Source organism: Gambusia affinis, linkage group LG02 (genome assembly GCF_019740435.1).
Source record: "Gambusia affinis linkage group LG02, SWU_Gaff_1.0, whole genome shotgun sequence".
Lineage (NCBI taxonomy): Eukaryota > Metazoa > Chordata > Actinopteri > Cyprinodontiformes > Poeciliidae > Gambusia > Gambusia affinis.
The window spans coordinates 13,005,664-13,026,739 of record NC_057869.1 but is presented as its reverse complement, the minus strand read 5'-3'; the positions used below and the strand labels follow the sequence as shown (position 1 = coordinate 13,026,739).

Sequence of the window (21,076 nt, the reverse complement as noted above, 5' to 3'; positions counted from 1 at the left end):
CTTTTCTTTTATTGACTTTGGATCAAAAAAACTGAATCATCATTTATTCCATCATCTTTTTCATCTTTGCATAACGTGTTCTAAATCTATTTTTATTTCATACATGACATATCACCAAATCAGAGAATGGATAAAAAAGAACAACAATTTAGAAATTATTTTGAAGTTAAATTGTTACGATAGAGCCTAACATTTTTGCAGAGGTGGGTACTAACTTGTCACATTTAATCACATGCATTTTTTTGAGTAACCTTTAAAAAACTTCTTCAAGAAGTAGTTTTAATGCACACTACATTTTACTACTGGAGTACATTTATTCTGAAGAAATCTAATTTAAACTAAATTCATTTAAGTGTTTGGCTATTCTTTCCACCTCTAATTACTTTACTAAATGGAGAACAAGCATATTTTAAACAGAAATACACCACAGACACTCTTCCAGTTTATGTGAAAGTGAGACTTATTGTTTATGCACAAGGAAGCATCTTGGTATTGTTTTCTATCTACTGGGCTTGTTAAGCCATGTGGATGTTCAGTGAATTTCAATGAAAACTATACAGTGTCACTGCAATGTTGGTTTCAAAAGCTTGTAAACCAACAAATCTAAAATAATTGCAAAATAATTTGATTTGGAAATTATTTTTCAGCCTGAATTTGTTATTTTTTTCCCATTTTCTGAAAAACTAGAATTGCCACAAGACTTATTTTTCTCGACCAGATGGACATAATTTTGAGTAGCATTTCTACTAAAACATTTTTACTCTGACTTGAGGTTTTTTTTTTGGGCCACTCCATCCACCTCTACCCTTTTGACTTTGAATCTTCAGTCAATGACTTGTAAACCATTGGTGGTTAAATGTCCAAAAATACAGCACAACATTAGATTTGAAGCAAGAAAAGGAAGGACTTGGTTGAAGTTTAAATGCGGAAATAAATATTTTGTAGTCTGCCGAATGACCTACAGCAGACATGAAACAGAGCTAGAACAATTTCACAATCCCAAAAGAAGGGTATAGGAGATTGGTAGGCAAGAAAAGAAATCAACTAAGATCTATTCAGGAAAAAATAAATCTGTAGTTTGCAGAATTACCTGTCCGACTTGTCAGTAATTTTCAGCAAAGCTGCTGTTATTATGCTTTACTTGCTAAATCTCCAGAGCTTTAAATTATTCCAGCAGAGCCAGCATTTTGCCTCAAGAAGAGCACAGTAGTCCTGTCAAAAGTACCTCAGAGGTGAAAAGGCCATGTATTCATTTATAACTAAAAGTAGTATTACCTCACTTTTTTAAATGAACAAATAAATTATTGTGATCAAGTACAAAATTATTTCTACCTTTGGCAGGTTTAGATTTCAAACTATTTTAAATCAACCAAGAAGGTTGTTTCTAGTAATAAATTAGACATGAATATCTCAAAAGATTAAAGGAGTAGCAGTTTTGATTTTCATAAAAATGACACCTAAAAGAGGATCTTATCCCTTCCAATAATTAAAGAATAAGAACAGAATTATTGTCACATTAATGAAACTCTTATGGTAATTGACAAACATATACTTGTGTGTTTCAATAAATGTCTTGAGAATATCTTGGTGAGCTGCATGTTTTTCAGGTTTTTGTTTTCACCTTGATCTTTAGCTTCCTCTGCTGATTGTCTATTGCATTCAAGTTGGGACTCTGGCTGGACCTTTCCAAATTCTTCATATTACCTCCAGTAAATAGAAAAATGTTGGTGAAATGAAAGACTACTATAAGTTCAATCTACCATGAATAATGTTGAACTTAACTTTAAAGCAAAGGTAGTGGTTTGAGGAAATAAGTAAAATATTAGGAAAATTTCTACATCTCATTACATTTTCTCACATTTTCTAAATTAATGGGGCTATGGAGGTTTGTTGTGAAGAATCCCTTCAAAAAAACACACAAGGAGCGTTCCAAAATAAATACATGACACCTGAAATCACAGCAGAATATCAACTTACCTTTTGAAGATAAGGGCAATGACAAAGTCAGGATTGACTCTGATTCTCCAGTCGCACTCTTTCCCAGGAGGATAAGGCTGAGGGTAGTTCGGAGACAAAATCACACCGGAAGGACCACTGACATTACCCCCACAGGTCGCTGGAGAAATAAGGAATAGTAGGAGAAAGAGGGAGAGATGATTAAAGTCTTGAATTTTGTTATTTGGCAAGATGATAAGCCCTGGTTGTACACTAACTTTCCCCACAAGGAAGAAAGAGAGGAAATGAGTTAGGCATACAGTACAGGAGAGGTTTGTTAAAGAAGAGAAAATCACACCTTGAAGACAAATATTGCCTCCGCAGGTGGTTGAAGATTGTGAAGCAGTGTAAGAGAGAGACAGATGGTGAGATTTAGTTACAAACTGTGGGGTTAGGGGGAGTTAGGGTGGGGGGAAAATCACCCCTGGCAGTGCTGTGATTCCACATTAAGCCATGGAGCAGGGAAAAGATAATATCAAGAGAGACAAAAAGACGCACTCAAGCAGCAATTTGTTAATGTGAAATAGAAGTTTCTAACATGCCGAAGTGTCTCTGTGATGGCAGGCGTGTGTAAACAAATAATCATCTTTGAAATAGTGGTAAACAAAGGTATTAACAGTTGCAAACTGCTGACAGACTAAATACCAGCACAAAAACCATTTACATTGGAGAATTGAGCTTGAAGGGGCGATGATATGTATTTCTCCAGGCACATAGTGCCATTTTATTGCACAATCATGTAACCATGTTACCTTCAATTGTTATAAAATTGTATACATCAAACATGACTTGAAGAGAAATTTAAATTTGCAATTTAATACATTGAAACTGGCCTCTGTTTCTTTAAGAAGCTCCTTCAGCATGTAATCATAACAATGCTTCTCATTTGTCAAGAAAATCCGAGATCATCCCACTTCCCCATGCTGGAGATTTTAGTTTAACAGTAAAAATAAATAAAGTTATCTTTAAAATGAATCACTCAAGTAAAATCTAGACCCAACATTAGACTTAAATGTCAATAAAATCAATTTGGTTGTGTGTGTTGTTTCTGTCTCCTGCAAACTTTGCTTTAATTCTACTTTTTTCTATTTAATCATAAGAAATCATAGTCAAGACAGAGAGAGTCATGAAACAGGAAAAGCAGTTTCCTGGAAAAAGAGGAAGTAAGTTTCCAGCCTGCAGATTTATAAAAATAGTTCAGACTATTACTTATCTCAAAGCATGAAAGTTTTAAAGAATGAATTCTAAACATTGTGAGTAATTGGATAAGATTCAAAGTAAAATACTTATATTAATATTGGTTTGCTTGTAATAATACTTACACTTACACTTGCATTAGTGGGAACTCTTAGAAGTAAAACAAGTAACTTTAACTTTGATATCAAATAATAAGAATCATGGATTATTCTTGGTTTCTTTACAGAAAACATTTGTAATAACTCACATTAAGATTATAATAAGAGTAACTGATAAATTATGGTTATCATAACATTATAAATGAATGATAAATCAGAGAAGCTAAAGAAGTTATAAATGTGATTTTTACTCTGAACTTGAAATGGTGTAAAAGGTGTAACTGAAATTAAAGATCACTGATGTATTGGAGGTGGATAGTAGGTGAAAGGTTAAGGGAAAAAGGGGAACTAACAGGAGAGCAGAGATGGTCAACACCTTATTTGGAAACAGGAGAGCAGAGATGGTCAACGCCTTATTTGGAAACAGGTTGTTAAGCAACCTGAGACATTAGCACAGACATCAGGACACAATGTCTCTAAGACAGTGATGGAGATGAGATCATCTGTCCAAGCAGGTAGCCAATGAAATAAGCACAGCAACAGTGCTAGCCAATGCAAATGAACCAAAAGGGTGGATGAACCCTATAAAAGGTGGGTGCAAAGAGGAAACTTTGGTTGGATCCTCCAGGCAGCAGTCAAGATCGAGATGGACAAAGAACTCTGCAGCTGAAGAAGAGCCGGGGCCACAGAGCCGAAGACTGTCCTGTTCATGGGGACCAACCCGTCTGCCCCGCAACATGTGGCTTCAAATTGCACTTCTCTCATCAGCTGGGTTCAGACCCCAAAGACGAAGATGAAGACCAAGGTAAAGACAAAGACAAAGAACAAAGACAAAGAAGAAGAACTGATGCCTTCCTTTCTGCCAGCACCCAAGTCCTGTGTGACCTCACCATCCATGAGGAGAAGAAAGCTCATCAGGCCTACAGAGATCCCTGCCTTTGACCAACATCCTCCTCCTGCTGCAACACCTCCTTCATCATCAGGCCAGGTCTGGGGTTCAAAAGCCAAACTCTGTCTCTCACAAAGGTTCCCGTTTTAGTTCTCAGTGTCAGCATTAGGGAAAGATAGCCTAGATGATTGATTTTTCTTATTTGATTATTTCTGCTACTGAATTAAGCTGTACTGACCCTTGCAAAATTGCCTTACTAATAAAATAATTTAGCATAAAGAAAATCTAAAAGATGTTGTGGACATTCAATTAATGAGTCACCTTAAAGTTCTTTGATGGTTGTAAAATAGCTATGATGTTCGATTCTGGAGAGGAAGAGGTGGAAAATGTTTATTGGTTCCTGATAGCCCAAATTTAAAACATCATCCTTGGGACTCGCCCGAGTCACTAAAACCTACCTGGTTCAGTAACAAGAGCAAATTGTAATAAAAGAGAACGAGCGACCGTTAACAGGTGTGCTCTGTGAAACTAGTTGGCTGCAGGCTGCTCAGTCTGGCTAATTCACAGGGGGAAGAAGGGTGGGACACCTGGATGGAGGTCGTCAGAAACCAGGCGAATCGTTTCTCGATGCCAGCTTAAACAGAGTTTACTTCAGTTCTGGACAGGGTAAATCTCAGCAGATTTAGGAAACTCGATTAACCCGTTAGATGGAGAGCTGGTACCACATCTCCCCTCTCAGAAGAGGAAGTAGAGAGTGAGTGAGTAGAGAGAGAAGGAAGGAAGGGGGGGGGGATCTGGCGCAATAACACATTGTACCATTCACTGTTCTTATCAGCGTTGAACTAAAAAGTGGATAGTAAAATAAAGTCAGCACGTGTGCAGTTCCACCTGGGGTTTGCTAATTGTTGAAGCCGCTAGTCAGGAAGAGCTGAGAAAGCAAGTGGAAGGAGCGGCTCTGAGGCGGAAGCTCGGCAGGAGAATGCAGCTCCAAGGAAGAGCTCTGGGTAAATAGACGGTCCTTTGTTTACACTCCAGATATGTTTGTTGATGAAGGAATAACATTATAATATGGTATAAAGTTAAAAAAAGGTTTAGTTTATATAATACCACCCCTTTAGGAGTTTGTAATGTGTCTTATTTTGAGAAATCAAAACAAATTGACTCAACCTGTTGAGATGACGATGAAGGCAAGTGATGCAGTAAAGATAAATTTAGATTTAGTTCACATTCTGAACTAACACAATCTGTTTTACTAGGTAATAAGGCAAACTCTTGCTCCACTAGAGGACTTTCCCTTAGTGCTCCATCTCAAACGGAGAAAAAGAAAAGGAGGCTGAGCAATATAAGATAATCTGCATATTGCCTTGCTACAAGGACTCAGGTGATCAGGTCATTTAACAACCTTACTGATGCTACCCATGATGCATTCCTTGCTATGGATGATGTCATACTTCCCTCTTGACTTTGAATGATAAAAAATTTAGAAGGTCAGGACATTTATGGTAATCACTGTTGACTTAGCATTTACCTACTCTGATTGCATTGGCATAAAAAGTGAGCTCAGTGCAGGAGTAAGTTATGAAACCTATATAAAAGCATTTTGCCTCCACATCATTCTAATATATAGAGGTTTTATATAGATATAGCTATATCTATATATATATAGATATAGTTATATATATAGCGGGATGTTGGAGCTCACTGGGTTTCAGAATAGCAGCAACTCTGCCAGGTGGTAATGATAATTGAGAAAGGAAAAAGGGGATGTTTTACGGTTTTACGAGCTGTTGATCTTTTTAATAGGAGTATCAAAGTTTTCACCTGATGTTTGAACTCTAGACATTTTGTCAAGAAGTTTCAGCAGTGGAGGCATTTTCGTGCCCCTTCACCACCTTTCACTGGGGTGCTATTCATTGTGACAGCCTACATCACTTCTTGGTGTTGCAACCGCAGTGCTAATGACAGAAAGCCTCTACAAAGTGTGGTGACAAGGGCAGAGGGAGTCACTGAAGTCTCAATCCTGTCTTTGGAGACCATTTCAGAGAATAGATTTAAGAAGAAAGCTCTCGGTATTGTCAAAGATTCTTCTTACCTTACCCATGGGTGGTTTAATCTCCTGCCAGTCTGGTAGAGGACAATGTATTTCTAAATTAAGAACAACCAGTTTGTGCAACAGCGTCATTCCACAGGTTGCTTGTTGCTCACCTTTTACAGGAGTTTAGCTGTAGTTATTTTATATGTCATTTAATTACAAAGTCGTAAATATTTTCACTCTGCCAGATATATTGTGGAGTTCAACAATGACATATTAACATGAGCAAACAACTGTGTATTTTTTTAAGTTTTTAAATATCTGTCACTTAATCTTCTAATCTTATTTTCATGATATTAAAATATTTTTTATATTTCCATTTAAACAGTAGTTACACTTCATAGGTCCATCTTAAAATTAATGTTTGGTCTTTGTAGATTTGTCAGGCTTTGCTACACTCCTGATAAAGTATTTACCCCCATTTTATCGCACTGCATTTTCACATTGTCATACAAATTTTAAAATTAGACAAAGCAGCCTGAGTAAATAAAAATAAGGATTTTATTTATGATTCCCTTTCCACCTTGGCAAAAAATTAAATACACCTAACTGTGATTAATCACAATTTTTTGGTGCATATCATCTAGCCTGCAAACTGTAGTGAGCACTGTTATCCACAAATGAAGGCATGGAACAGTAGTGAATGTTCCGCCTTCAAAAATGACCTCAAAATCAGCTCAATCACTTATTTAGGAGGTGACATAATAGCCCAGAAAATTTCTGGAGAACTGCAGCTCCTAGGTCCCCCACTAGGTTCAGTGTTAATGTTTAAACAATAAAGAAAAATAGGAGAAAAATGGAATCCATGAGTTCCAAAATGAAAATTAGATGCTCTCCAAGACTTTTGCGAACATAGTCCTTGTACTGGAATTTGGAGTGGCCTAATCAAAGTTTAGATTTAAATCTAAATAAATCTCTGCTGTGATTAGGAATGAGCTGAAATTCCTCCAAAGCACTGGAAAAGACTAGTCAGTTATCCAAAATGTTCCTACTTACTACATTTAAATAGCTTTTCACCTAATAAATGATATTATAATTTTAAGAATGCATTCTGTATTGATTCCAATTATCTTTGTTTGATATTCAATTTTCTGATTATCAAAAATATTAAACCAAGAAATGAAGGAAGAAATATGAGCAGGAGCAATTTTTTGTTTCTCACAGAACTATCTTCCCTTGTCTAGAAGAAAGACAAGGGAAGAAATTCTCTGCTTGGTATGAATGGATTTTATGCATATCTGTAATATCATTGCAGTACTCTTTAATCTTGAATATTCATGAAATCTTTTGGCAATCAGGGTAATAATCTGCAGTATGCTTTACACTTACCCATACAGGTTGGTGGATCCGGCTGCCAATAGAACCTGTTATCCATCCGTACACATGTGATGGTGTCTTGGCCTTGCAGCTGATAGCCTGGGTCACACTGGAAGGTCATGCTGTCACCAGGCTCTTTACTGTCTCCATATCGAGAACCATTTACGGGGATACCGGGGTCATTGCAGGATGTTGCTGTTGTGGCTGCAAAGTAAAAGAAAAATAAATATTGGTAGCTGGCATATTCTCATCAAATTCTACCTACATTATTTGCATAAACTACTGTTAAATTACCATCAGCTAAATAATGTGCTGGTTACGCTAATTAATTTATGTGATGCAATGCTTGGTCAAAATCTTTGAATATATAAAAAGATGCAGTTAGAAATAATTTTAAGATACCATTTTTATGGATCTTTGATTTTTTTTTCCCAGTCAAATTTTGTTTCAGACCAATCATCCAGAAATACTCTTGTGGCGGTCTACGTCTACAAACAAACATAACTGGATGTGAATTTTATATCCTTCAATAAGTTACTTACCTTGTTGTCTATAATTACAATCATTTGCTAAATATCAGTCAAACGGCATTTTATGCTGCAAAGTTTTAAAAAGAATTTGACCTTTTGGGAAAATAGAAACCCCAGAGTGTATTATGTAACATTGCAGTATTATCATAGGCTAGACATTTTTGAAGATCTACCAAGTGAAATAACATGGATTGATAGATGGATCTTACATTACAAAAAAACAATACCAATCCACCATCACAAATAGTCCCTTGTTAGTGCTTTATTCAAACCTACATCTTGAAAATTATTTAATATATCTTGAAATATATGTCCAAGTTGTACTAGTTTACTTCTTTCATCAGTTTAATGATCATAGTATACAGAAGACAAGACAGGACAAAATTGAAGGGAAGGTCGGTTGTAATATTAATTGAATCCAAAACCCTTTGCCTATTTAAATAAGTGCAACGCTTTACTAAATCAACATAGAGGTAAATATAAGGAATCATTACCATAGTAATGGAATAGCAGTCCTTTGATTACCATGTCAGGCTGTGTAAATATTTATTGTTTTAAATTTGGGGTGGATGGGGGAATGCAGAGGAGAACAAGAGATAAAACGTACTGAGTGTAAATATTCATGCTGTGTTTTACAAATGACAGCCTTGTGCATCAGAGTTCTGTTCACAATAAATGACACAGAGGCTTACAAAGAGTAAGCAAAATTGTGTGAGAGTACAGGAGTTGTGTATATATATATATATATATATATACACATATATATATATATATATATATATATATATATATATATATATATATATATATATATATACACACATATATAGGCTCTTTCTTACTTTTTTTGCCACACACCAAACCTAGTAAGTTTCAGATTCACAATAAAACTCTACAGAAAATTAAAATAAATCTTGTAGTTTCTTTATTTGAAAGCATAATCTGCTTTAAGGAGGATGTGTTATATCCAAAATTGAACCGAAGGTCTCTGGGGGCTCCCCTCAGTAGTCTACTAAACATTCCTGGGTCTCCTGGTGATACTTTAAATGTCTCATTTGGTTCTCTAGATGAAGGTTTTCCAGAAATCCTATTACATTTTGTATTAGTGCTATATTAAATATTATATTTCTAATGTAAATGGGGTTTGTAAGATAACCTAAAGCTGCTTGAGTTTGGTAATTAGGTAATGTAATTGCTAAGTCAGTAATTGGTTTTTCTTTATAAAGACGAGATGTAGGTCATAAATTACAGCAGATGGTAAACAGTAGTGATTTTATGAGGTCATGATGCATTTTCAGTTTAATTCAAAACCATATTTTGATGAGTCCAACTTAAACTTGAGCTTCTTACTAGAGAACTGTATAGAAAATCCTTGTTTGCTGATAAAATAATCAGCATCAAACTGTAGAGTAAGGATGTTGAAAGTCGAGTGGCTATCTTCAGGCAAGGCTGGGCCAGACCATTCTTTCAACAGGATCCCACCGTCTGAAGAGCCAGATGGACCATCCCAAACTCTCAAAATATCGTGGCCAACCTCAGTGTCAAAGACAATGAAGTGGAGGCTGAAAAAAAACACAGAGGAAAAATTATTTCAACAAAAATGAAATGCAGAACACCGGGGGGCAGAGGGCACACTCCTAGCAGGCATGTGAGTATGCAAACCTGTCAGCAGCTGCCATAAGATGTTGGAAAATGCAATGGTGGCATAACAAAAAATGAATAACACTCTCAAACACAGCAGTGGCTTTGAAAATAAAAAAATAAAAAAATTCTTATTAGTGAAGATAACATTTACCAACAATCTTGTTAGTCTTTACCTTTCTAGCTTACTACTGTTACCCCTACTGACTGGCTGGCTGTGAACAGCCAGGAGGCAGAATCAAGAAACCCAGCAGTTGTTAGCACACTTGCTTATATTCTTCAGCACTCGTTCTTTTTTATTTATTCATTTCAACTTTCCTCAATTTTAGTATAAATTGTGCATGTTGCATGAGTGTGATACAGCATAAACAAGTGCTTTATAATCACCTGATAGTCTTGCCTGTGTCTGCCTCTATAGTCCAGGTACAGTGGAGGTTGTTGTCATATGGAGCCGGGTATCCAGGGGAAAGAATCCGTCCCGACACTGCTCCAGTTATGTGACCTCCACACTCCGCTACAAGAAGAACACAAAGAAAGATTATTTTTGAGTTAAAAATTTCTAAAGAAGATAAGCAATACTTTAATAACAGAAAAATACAATTGTGTCACATATATGTGTATTTGCCATTCGTCAGAATTAGATAGAAAATTTGCAAACACAAATTGCAAATAAGTCAATCACATGCTTGTAACTCATTTAACAGAAAAATGTAGGCATCTAGATACAGTGAAAACAATTTCTAAGGATAAAAATTAACATCAAAATGAAAAGAACATTAACTTTGGTCTGGTTTGAGTAGTTTCAGGGACTGCTGATCAACTGAGATTTTCCTGTGCAACCATCTTGAAAAGTTTACAGAGAATGATCCAAAATCGAGAAATGTCCAGTTAAGGTGATTATGTGGAAGAAAATTCCTTGCAGACAAAACCCCGTGTCTGTGCCCATATTGTTTTCAGCAAGTCACGTGACCGATACAGGAACTGTTTCGAAATGACACTGCCACGCCAAACTGTGTTTATAAAGAAGCGAATCTGTCCACAGGATGCCTTTGCCAAAAGAATTCTTGATCTTTTAAGGTACAGCGTCAACTATGGAGCCTCAAGGCAAAAGAAAGGTTTTATAGTTTGGGACCAATTTGATTTTACATCAGAAAATAAGGTATTGGTTATCACTTCGTTGTTGTTTCATCCGGCTCTTTTCAGTTTCTACTTGATCTATCTGAATCCAAATTCAGCTAAAATTGACTATTTGTTTACTTTCATATTATGTTTTGCAGGTTAAGTGTTGCATATGTTTAACAGAACTGTTTATTAAATAATCCACCTCCTCAATACTGAGGCATGATAGGGCCTGGCATCAGATACACATAGGATAACCCCAGGTATACAGCCTTGGTTTTATACATTTTTTTTCATATAATGTATTGTTTACTACATATTTTGCTACAGCAGGAGAAGTTGTGTCAAAAAAGTGTAACAGACTATATTTCAAAATGTTGGAAAAACTTTTTTTTTTTTTTTAAATGAAAATGTGGGGGAAAAAAACCCCCAGTCCACAAGCATCCTCATTCCAAACACGTTCACATAAATTTTCATCACTCGGTACATGTTCACGTTATTTATTCACTGTATCGAAGAATATCAAATATATTTTGAATTTAACTGAAGATATGACATAATAATAATATAATATACAATAAAATACAGTGACTTAAATCTTATTGTGTAGACTAAGTCATCAAATCAGTCTGTCAACTACATTGCCTGTAGGGATTTTTAATGTCCAGCAGGTGTCAGTATTCAGTGACAGTGTCAACACAGTATCAATACAGTGTTGCTATGGGTCGAAACGATACATGACACCTCATTTACCCATCATTAGTCACCAGATCTCAATCCAACTTATTGTCTTTGTGAGTTGATGGAACAACAGATTCACATCTTTGATGTGCAACTGACACATATGCAGCAATTGAATGATGTCATCATACCAATAAATCTCAGAGAAATGTTTCCAATGCCTTCTTAAATTTACAGACCTATTCCATAAATTAGAATATTATAGAAAAGTGAATTTATTTGAGGAACTTTATCACTAAGTGAAACACATTAATTATGTCTGAAAGCCTTTATTTCTGTTAATTATGATATTCTGTTCACAGTTAACAACATAACCTTTAAAATTAGAATACAACATATCAATAAAAATACTATCTTTAAAATCAGAAATGTGGGCTTAAATATTCCTTAAATATTGTCAATTTTCAAAGGGTATTTTTAATCTGACAAACAAGCCTCAGGAGAATTGCATAATATACAAACTGCTCAGGCAGTAGTAGCCAGTGAGTGTATGTCAATAAGTTTAGGTCTTCTTCCGTCAAGTGAGCTGTGTGTCAAAAGCTAACACTTCAGGTCCAGGAAGTTAAGCGGTCTTGTATCTAAAGAGATATGCTTTACTACTTTCCTGAAAATAAATGTAAGGTGTGAAGGTTGGGTTACATGGCAATCAGATTTTTAGAAAATGATTAATTCAGTAGATCCACCTTGGTTTTGTATTCCAAGGTTAGTGAAAAACTTTGAGGCCTGTTGTCCCATAAGTATTATTCCAGATTGTTTACAAGTCAGGAAAAAATGCTGCTTCAAGCACAAGTGAGACATGAGTCTTATCTTATTCTTTGGTTATTTTTAGTCTAAAGGCAAGGGGAAAGATACTGGAAAGCTGCAGGCAGATTCAAAATCATAGAGATTGTACACAGAATCCTCGGTGGCTCATTGAGCCAGCAGATGCCTGCTAATAAGAAAACTGTTTAGTATAGAGCAGGCTTCATAAATGTGTGTTCTCTGTACTTGCATCTTACTGCCCTACAACCTACAATACCATGACAACCTACTTCCATTGCATTACTTTGGATAGGATGTAAATAGATAGACAGTCAAATGTCCAATTCAAAACAAGCACACACACAAAAAAACACTGAACAGAATCTTTCACTCTGATATATTTTTGTCTCAGTCACTGTTGATTAGAAACACAACAGGAAAGATAGTTATCATATAAAACTGATATAAAACAGAAAGGCACTGCTATCTGTAGATAACTCTTTCTAAGCCTGGTCCAGTAATAAAAAAATCAAATTTGGAAAGAGTTAGTGACCAAATCCGCATGGATCTACAGACACCAGACACTGGTGTCTGTTGATCCCTCTTTGGCTGTCAAAAGTGCCCTGACACTTTGAAGCACTGACTTAATGAAAACCCTGAAAGTGTGTTTTGGTACCAGATGTTGGCAACAGACCTTCTAAGTCCTATGAGTTGTGAGGTGGGACCGCCATTAACAAGATATGTTCCTACAGATGCTCAACTGAACCGAGATCTGAGTTTGGACTTAAAGTCAATAGCTCGTACTCTTTGTTATACTCTTCAAAAGATTTCTGAACTACTTTTACTTTGTGACATTATCCTGCTGAAAAAGACACCACCTATCAGGGAATACAGTTTTCATGAAAAGATTGTATTCCATGATTCAGTTCTGTAGCCCACTTGACAAATTTTGTCACTTTTGGTGATGGATATGTTCACACTAACTGGTCAGCAGCTATCCAGCCCCATCTAGATTAACTTCTTCAGCAATGTGAGCTACAGCAGACCTTGTTTGTTTGTTGGTGTGAACCACTGCAGATCACAAATACCTTATAGGCCAAAAAACATTGGAGATTCTCTCACCCAGACATCTAACAATCACTCAATATCAATGAAATCTTCACTTAATAATGGTTATGGTGTTATACCTGATCGGCCTGTGCAGAAGATCAAATGAGCTATAAACAGGGGCAAACAACCATGGTAGAAAAGAGGCCAACAAAGGTAAGGAAAATATTGTGTTGACTACATGTAGGCGATAAAAAGAGAGAGAGAGCAGAGCAAAATCCTGGGGCAAGGCCATTTCATGATCTCTATGCGAATATGCTCAGATGTGGGAGACAATAAGACAGACATGGATGGAAACAGTCAGACAGGAGGCAAAACAAACAGAAAGAACAATTGAGTGGGAGCTAAGGCAATAGATGATCCCAGGTTAAGCCATTAAGTATTGATTGTTGGATTAGCTAAAGTAAGGCAGGGATAAGGCACCTGAAATTAATGATAACTGACTGAAAAAAATTGTTTTAATCAAATTCAATAAAAAGCCAAAATCTATTGTCATATAAATGCATTCAGTTCACAACTTCACTCATAAACAGATGCACATTCTTCTTGTTGCCATTAGCAACTGCATCAGACTGGGTCCCACCCCACAAAGCACAGGTCTATTGGTACAAGGTTTGGTTTTCAATATGTGCAATGCTCCTCCATCTAACAGGTATGGTAGACATTCTTCCAGAAAATGGTTTTTCTACAAAATGCAAAAAGTAAAAGTATTTCTGGACAAAGCAGATATACAGTTTTACTAGAACATTACTTAACGGAGTTCAGTGATATGGGATCTAACTGGATATTCTGCAGCCAAAATTTCAAATAGCTTTCCATGTTTATGTTTATTTTGTCATGCTAAGTCCCTGGACTGTTTCAATTACCAATTAAACCTATTTTGTATACCTGTAGAACTGTTTATATTCTGCTTGTGCAGTCTTAACTATTAGCTTACTTTAAAGCTTGTTTGTAATAACCAAGAGCAAGCAACTTTGAATAAACAACATGGATTTACATTTAGAAACACAAAATAACTTTTTAAAAATTGTTTTGTGAAAAGTTAATTTTTTTTAGAAATACATGATTTCTGTCTGCAGTTTAACATAACCCATATTAGAAACATTGCAGTTACAGCCAGATAACCCCAGATTGTTACTTTCTGACCTACATGCAAATTAGCTAAAATTGCACAATAAAATATCATCTCTGCTGTAAAACCTAACCATGACAGAATCATGCTATCTGGAGCTTTTGCAATGAGTAACATAACTATATGACTAAAATCTGAAGAGTAAAACCTTGAACAACTTGTCAGTATTATGGTGGTTCTCAATGTTTTCACTCAGGGGAGCTGAAGATTCTATATATCCAAACTCCAGTAGTAAGAACTTCATAAAAGAAATTGACAGCCATGTATCCATTTTCTTACCACTTCATAATTACGCTCTACTTGGTGTTTGGTCATCATATTCAAAACCAACATTTAAAAAAACTCACAATGAAAAATTTGTGACTGTATAACACAAAACATGAAATAATTCAACAAGATTAAAAACTTTTACAAGACCCTTTACTAGAAAAGTCGAATTGCCAACAAGGATTTCATGAACAAATATCAAGTCATGTTGAGTAGACTGCATGTAAATTATATATTTTTTATTTTTACATTGTGGATTTTTGTCTGGATGTCAGATTATTTTGTTTTTACTTGAGAATAACATTGCCATACAATGACACTGTCAGACATTTCTTTGGAAGAGAGCTAACTTTATAACATCAACAGAGGACCTAATGTTGACTGTTGGAATATTTATTGTCAAAAAACAGATAACCTTATGTTTACAGATGAAGCAGAGAGACCAATTCTTATGCAAAGGAGTTGTAGTAGTACCATTACAAATATTTGCCACAGTGCTGAATCAGTCCCCACAAGCTCTTTGCTGCTAAGTATTTGCCTGTGTTGACTCACATATTTGCCTACTCACTGTCTTTGAGTCATTGTGTTGCAGCCTACAAACTGAATCTAGTTACTGTCACTCTTCCTTGCTTCATTTATTGTTAAACTACACAAAAACTGCAAAGAGGTAAAAAAAATTAACTTTTGTTGTGCTGAATTATTTATCCAATGATATCTACATGTTTGCTTGCATACTAACCAATACAGGAAGGAAGTGGTTTGTCCCAGACACGCCTGTCACCACTCAGACAGGTAAGTGTACTGCTGCCATGTAGGGTGTACCCAGGGTTGCAGGAGTACAGGACGAATGTATTTGCATAATGCCCATCGTCCTGGATTTTATACCCATAACTGGGAACTCCAGGTTCCTCACAGCGAATCAGATCAAAACCTAAAAAAAAAGAACATATATACAAACACAAGAGGGAGAAGTGAGTTATATTTTCATTTGATATTTCTGTATCAACCACAAATATCGTCAAAAAACAACTGATCTGTTGTTAAATACCATAAATTCTTCAAGGGAAACAGAAGTATTAAAAGTGCTTAAAAATGTTATGCTGTTCTATTTACATGCCCATTTTTAACATTTCAAAAATGTAAATCTACTCAAAAGTGTACACACCCACCCATCTAAACTACTAACACAAATATCGAGATTATTTTTTGAGCTATTTAGATAGAGCTAAAATGTCTAAGATATTAATCAAAACTAGATTTCTTAAGCTTTTGTTCACCAGTTATGCAAATAGGCAATGATTCAAACAACTCTTCAATGGAAACTCTCACAAAACAAGAAACTCTTACTTTAAAACTACATGAGCTTGAGCAGGATGTCTGTAAATGTCAGTCTGTTCCTTTATCCATTAAACAGATGCATTTCACTTCTGTTAACCTTTCTTGTTATTGTCTCTTATAGATGTTCAGTCATTTCTTATTGCTACATTAAAACATCCTTTAACATTGGACATTCATGAACCTTCTTGTTTCTCTCTCTTTTTGTATGTTTTAACCCTAATCTATCAATCACTCTTATCCATGCTCCATCTCTTCTGTTAAAAGCAAAAACTCTGAAGAACATGTCACATTTTCTAGTATGTCTTATAGGTTTAGGGTAGTTTAATGGTTTTACCGACTTACAGAGCACCTATAATATCCATATACCATTTACCCTCATTTGTTTGTCTCACTCGTTCAGCTGCTCTCCAGATGTGTCATTCTCACCTTTTTAAAATGACTCGCAGATAAATGTTCCTTTAATAGCCTATTTGACTTATACAACGGCTGCTCTGAAGTTTTTAACAGGTTCTCTTTAAAGCCATTTAAATGAATGTGTGTATGTGTGTATTTGTGAGCCAGAATGAGAGCCTGTTTAAAGCATTTATGTCCTAATTTCCTTTTTCAATGCCTGTTAAATTGGAAAACTGAAATAGAGCGGGAAATCAACCGTTTCCCTCAGTTTACTTGTTATATTAAGAGAAAAACTATGTAATGTTCTAAAATTATTGTGTAGGGCATGTCACCAGGTTTACTCAGCAACATATATTAGCACTGAAATTCACCTGACTGATACACAAAAGATATCCAGGATCCAGGAATAGGGTAACGTAACAACCTTATCATTCTGAATTTCAATAAAAAAGGTTGTTGTTGCAAAACATTTGCCCATAAGAGCTTAGGAAAGGGTATTTTTGTGGGTAAATGAAAATGTAAAAACCTTTTGTGTGAAAAACAAAAATGTGAACCATGTCAGTCATAATCTATTTTTGTTTCGTCAAATAAAAAAAATTATAGCGCTTCTCCTAATTCATGGAAAATATCACTAGAGCATGGAATTAACTCACTTGTGTAAGTAAGGCGAAAGCCCTGATCCGTTCCAGAGGCATTGCTGTTGAACTCCAGCCATAAGTGATTGGACGTACTGTTGATGACACGACCCATCATTCCATCAAGTGTAAAGTTGCCAAGAAGACGGGATGTAGTATTCTCTCCATCATACACCTGTCAATCAAAACACAGTAACAGTGTTGAGCCACATTAATAAAACATGAGTTTGAGTCATTTTGCTAAGCTTTGCATCAAAGTGCACTGCATGTTAAATCTACCAGACACCTTCCTTGGTTGTTTGTGTGCTGCAATGAAAATAAGTAGAGTCAAAGATAACTGAAATACCTTACACAAGTCTAAACATGTCAATCAACAACTAGTTCTTAAGTAATGTTTATTAGCAGTAATAACGGTGCTATATCTCTAACAGACCTGTGGTTATGGACAAAAAAAAAATAAATTGTGACCTTTCTCTTTAACTACAAGATATAAAATCAGTCTTGGCATGAAACAAAGGTACTGAAATTTCATGGAAATTTCAAAAAATATTAACTTTCACAGCATAAAGTGCCTTTTTAGAGAATGTCTGAGATTGTCTATTTACCACCTTATTTACCTCCATATATTTGAGCTCATCAGAACACCACATAACCCCCTTAAAAGAGAACAAAGCTTTGCTCTCTCTAGACTCAAGTTGTGGTATTTATAACATCCAGCTTTGACATAAAAGAATTAAAGCAGAACAAAGTACCTGACCAGCATTTTAATGCATGACTGACAACATAAGGAGTTGGATTACATGCCTTTCACATTAGTCTTTGACAGGGGGGTAATTTGGGCTGCATACCTACCAAAAGATAAAAGAATTTAGGCATAAGGAAAAAATTCAGACTTTTGAAAGTGCAAGGCTCAGCAATTCTAATCCATGCAATTATTATTTTGCTGCAAGTGTAATTACTTAAATAAAAAGTATAAAGATGCATGAGTTGTATATTAATTTATATGACTTATATTAACATTTCACATTGTAAATTATACTAAAACCAATCAAATGATTACTGTTTATTTGTAAAATGCTAAACTTTATAAGGTCTAGTGTGAGCAAAGTTTGTTAGGGTCTTTGTAATTATATCTTCATTATTTTTGAAGTTGTTTTAAAAACTCCATCAATAGTCTATAAGTGGATTTTGTGTTCTTGCAGAAAACAGCTATTTAATAAACATTAATAAGAAACATGGAAATGTTTTAGTTTGTGTAGACTTATTTGACCAACAAGCTTCTTCAGAATGGACACTTTGTAAATTATCCGAAGGGTTTCAAACCAATGAAGCTTAAATTGTTGCAATAACTTTCACATAAGAACAGTAACATTATTCATGATTCAGGTTCTAGTTGTCTTACAAAGTTTCCTCGCTATATGTTGCCAATCCCAAAAAAAAGGACAAAAAAAAATAGCTGACCTGCCATACTGATACTTCCCTTGAGCACAAACACCAGGCTTTGATAAGTCACACTGTGCAAACCTCCAGGGCTACTAATGCCACATACTACGATGCAGCATCTGGCATCTAACAGACAGGTTTGTATATCCCCTCAGGCACTTTCTTCTGACGTACTCTGTGAAACTCTCCCATGGCATAAGACCTAATGAAAACCAGCATATGACAGTGCTCTGCATTTATTGTGCTCTCTGCAAATCTTTAGAGTTTAATTCCTGTCCAGTAGCTGTGGAATACCCCACAGAGTACACTTGAGTATTTAACTGGAAGACCTCGACAGCTGTAGTAAAAAGTGATTTTCTTTTCAATTTGCTTTTTTTTTTTTTTTTGGTTTCTTGTTTTTGTGAAAGTCATTTCTAAAATCCACAGTTCAACAACTCAGTGTGTAAAGTTTTGTGAAGGAGTATATTACTGTTTGTGATATATCAAAAAGAGGATAATATATGTAATTCCTGCATCAAAATAATATACCGGGGCTTTGTCAACAGTATACTCTTTGTATACTGTTACAATGAAGTTGTATATCAACTTCATTTCAAAACAATATGAAATCACCAATTTTTTACTGCATCACTTTCCCCCCCACAATCTAAACCCATATGTCCAATTGATAAGAATATAACCAAACAGCTGTGATATCACAATAATAAAAACAGCAACAACACACCAGCTGGAGACAAATATCATTGCAAAACAAGAATATCCAGAGAGTGAAGCTGTAACAGTCTACACACTGCTAAGAAATGTTTGAGAGACCATTTTTAAAAATAATGTGTATTTTCATTGTTAACTAATCTATTATTATGTTTTTAGGAACATATTCTATTTTGACTTTAAAAATGTCTTTAATGGACAAAGGAATAGTGACTACTATTCCTTTGTTACTATCAGGAATGTTTTTTGGAAATTTAAGATCTGAAATCAACACAGCGATTAAAATGGTGATTTCCTGGCAAATAATGTTGGATGTACTTTGGGGGAATTAGTTTTGAAACTTTTAGTGGAAATGTTAAGGCTTTAAGTATTTCATTGTGCAACACTGTTTACTGCATATCAAAGCTGTTAAAGAAAAGGTGAATTGTTCGTGCTTGAACTGCTCAAGCTTATATTTGGCAGCCTGTGACATTTTCACAGATGGATGGTGACAGGTCTGCAGGTGGCAGGAATGCCAAGGAAATGGGCAAAGGTGATGTAGTGTTCTATCTTTACAAGTGCTGCCAGTCAGAGGAGACAACGCTGCATGTAGATACAGCCTGTTTGAGTGCACGGCTGTGATGGAAAGCACAAATATGGAGAAGGACAGTATGAAATGGTATGACAGTATCTGTAGCCTTACTCTGCTAAATTTCATTTTCCCTTACACGTTCCTCTCCCTCAGGTTTCCTCTCAGTGCCTGCCCAATTTTTGGATTTTGCTTTCCTCTGTTGCTCTTTCTCTCTTCTTCCCCCTGTTTCTGTAAAACTCAGTATGGTTAATGAAAAGCCCTGCAGCTCATAAATCAACATGTCACCATCTGCCACCCCTCCTCTCTCTGTCTGTCTGACTCCCCCCTCGCATGTTCTCCTGCCTCCGCTATTTTCGTAACAATTCCTCCACATCCTTGTTTTGTTGTTTTCTGTTTTTTTTTTTCATTCAACTTATCTTTTTATTTTTCTGCAGAGGTCAAGGAAATCCAAGTTAATGTGGTCAAGTATTGTATTAGTTGACATTTTAGGTTAAATTCAGCTGGGTATGCAATTTCTTTCACAGTGTCAGGCTAAAACCTTAGCCAATAGCAAGAAGAATTAATGAGCTGGTTCATATGCTCAAGGAGGTTGTTGCCTTAAGCTGGCTGGAGCTGTCAAACAAATGATCTGTGTTCAGCGTTTTCACTGGCAATGATGGAAGTTAGCTGCATTACTGCTAGCCTCAGGATCACCAAGCTAATTGCTAGCCTAAAAAAACATTTCCCTCTTTTTATTTTAAACTGTCATTTTCCAGTAAAGGAAAAAACATCATATATCTTCTGGTAAATAATAACAAAAACTTAGTTTAAAAGATAAAATTAATAAAAACTAAATCTTAGGGAATATAATTTTATTTCACATTTCCACTGGATGACATTTTTTGCAAAGCTAATAACATTTCTATTTGTGAAAATATGGATCAAGGCATATATCTTATTAACACGTGTTTGTTCACATTAAGTGCCCATAAAGACTGAAAATTGTTGCAAAAGAATCTTAAAAAAAAAAGATTCATTTTCTGCACAATCTAACCATGCTTTGTATGTTAGTCAAATTTTATTAATACAACACTTTTCACTGATCACTAAGTTCTTCACAATGGAATATAGCAAGCTTTT

The 21,076-nt window shown here is 35.5% G+C and overlaps 1 protein-coding gene across 1 annotated transcript in view; it reads right to left on the bottom strand.

The window, feature by feature from the left end:
- Positions 1-21,076, bottom strand: part of LOC122842636 (CUB and sushi domain-containing protein 1-like) — a 415,097-nt gene that overhangs the window by 94,725 nt on the left and 299,296 nt on the right. The window contains exons 25-30 of the mRNA XM_044136693.1: positions 17,251-17,407; positions 15,606-15,797; positions 10,147-10,273; positions 9,469-9,680; positions 7,601-7,792; positions 1,978-2,116 (exon numbers count right to left, since the gene is read on the bottom strand). Coding sequence (XP_043992628.1) covers positions 1,978-2,116; positions 7,601-7,792; positions 9,469-9,680; positions 10,147-10,273; positions 15,606-15,797; positions 17,251-17,407 — 1,019 coding nt within the window. The remainder of the gene's footprint in view (positions 1-1,977; positions 2,117-7,600; positions 7,793-9,468; positions 9,681-10,146; positions 10,274-15,605; positions 15,798-17,250; positions 17,408-21,076) is intronic.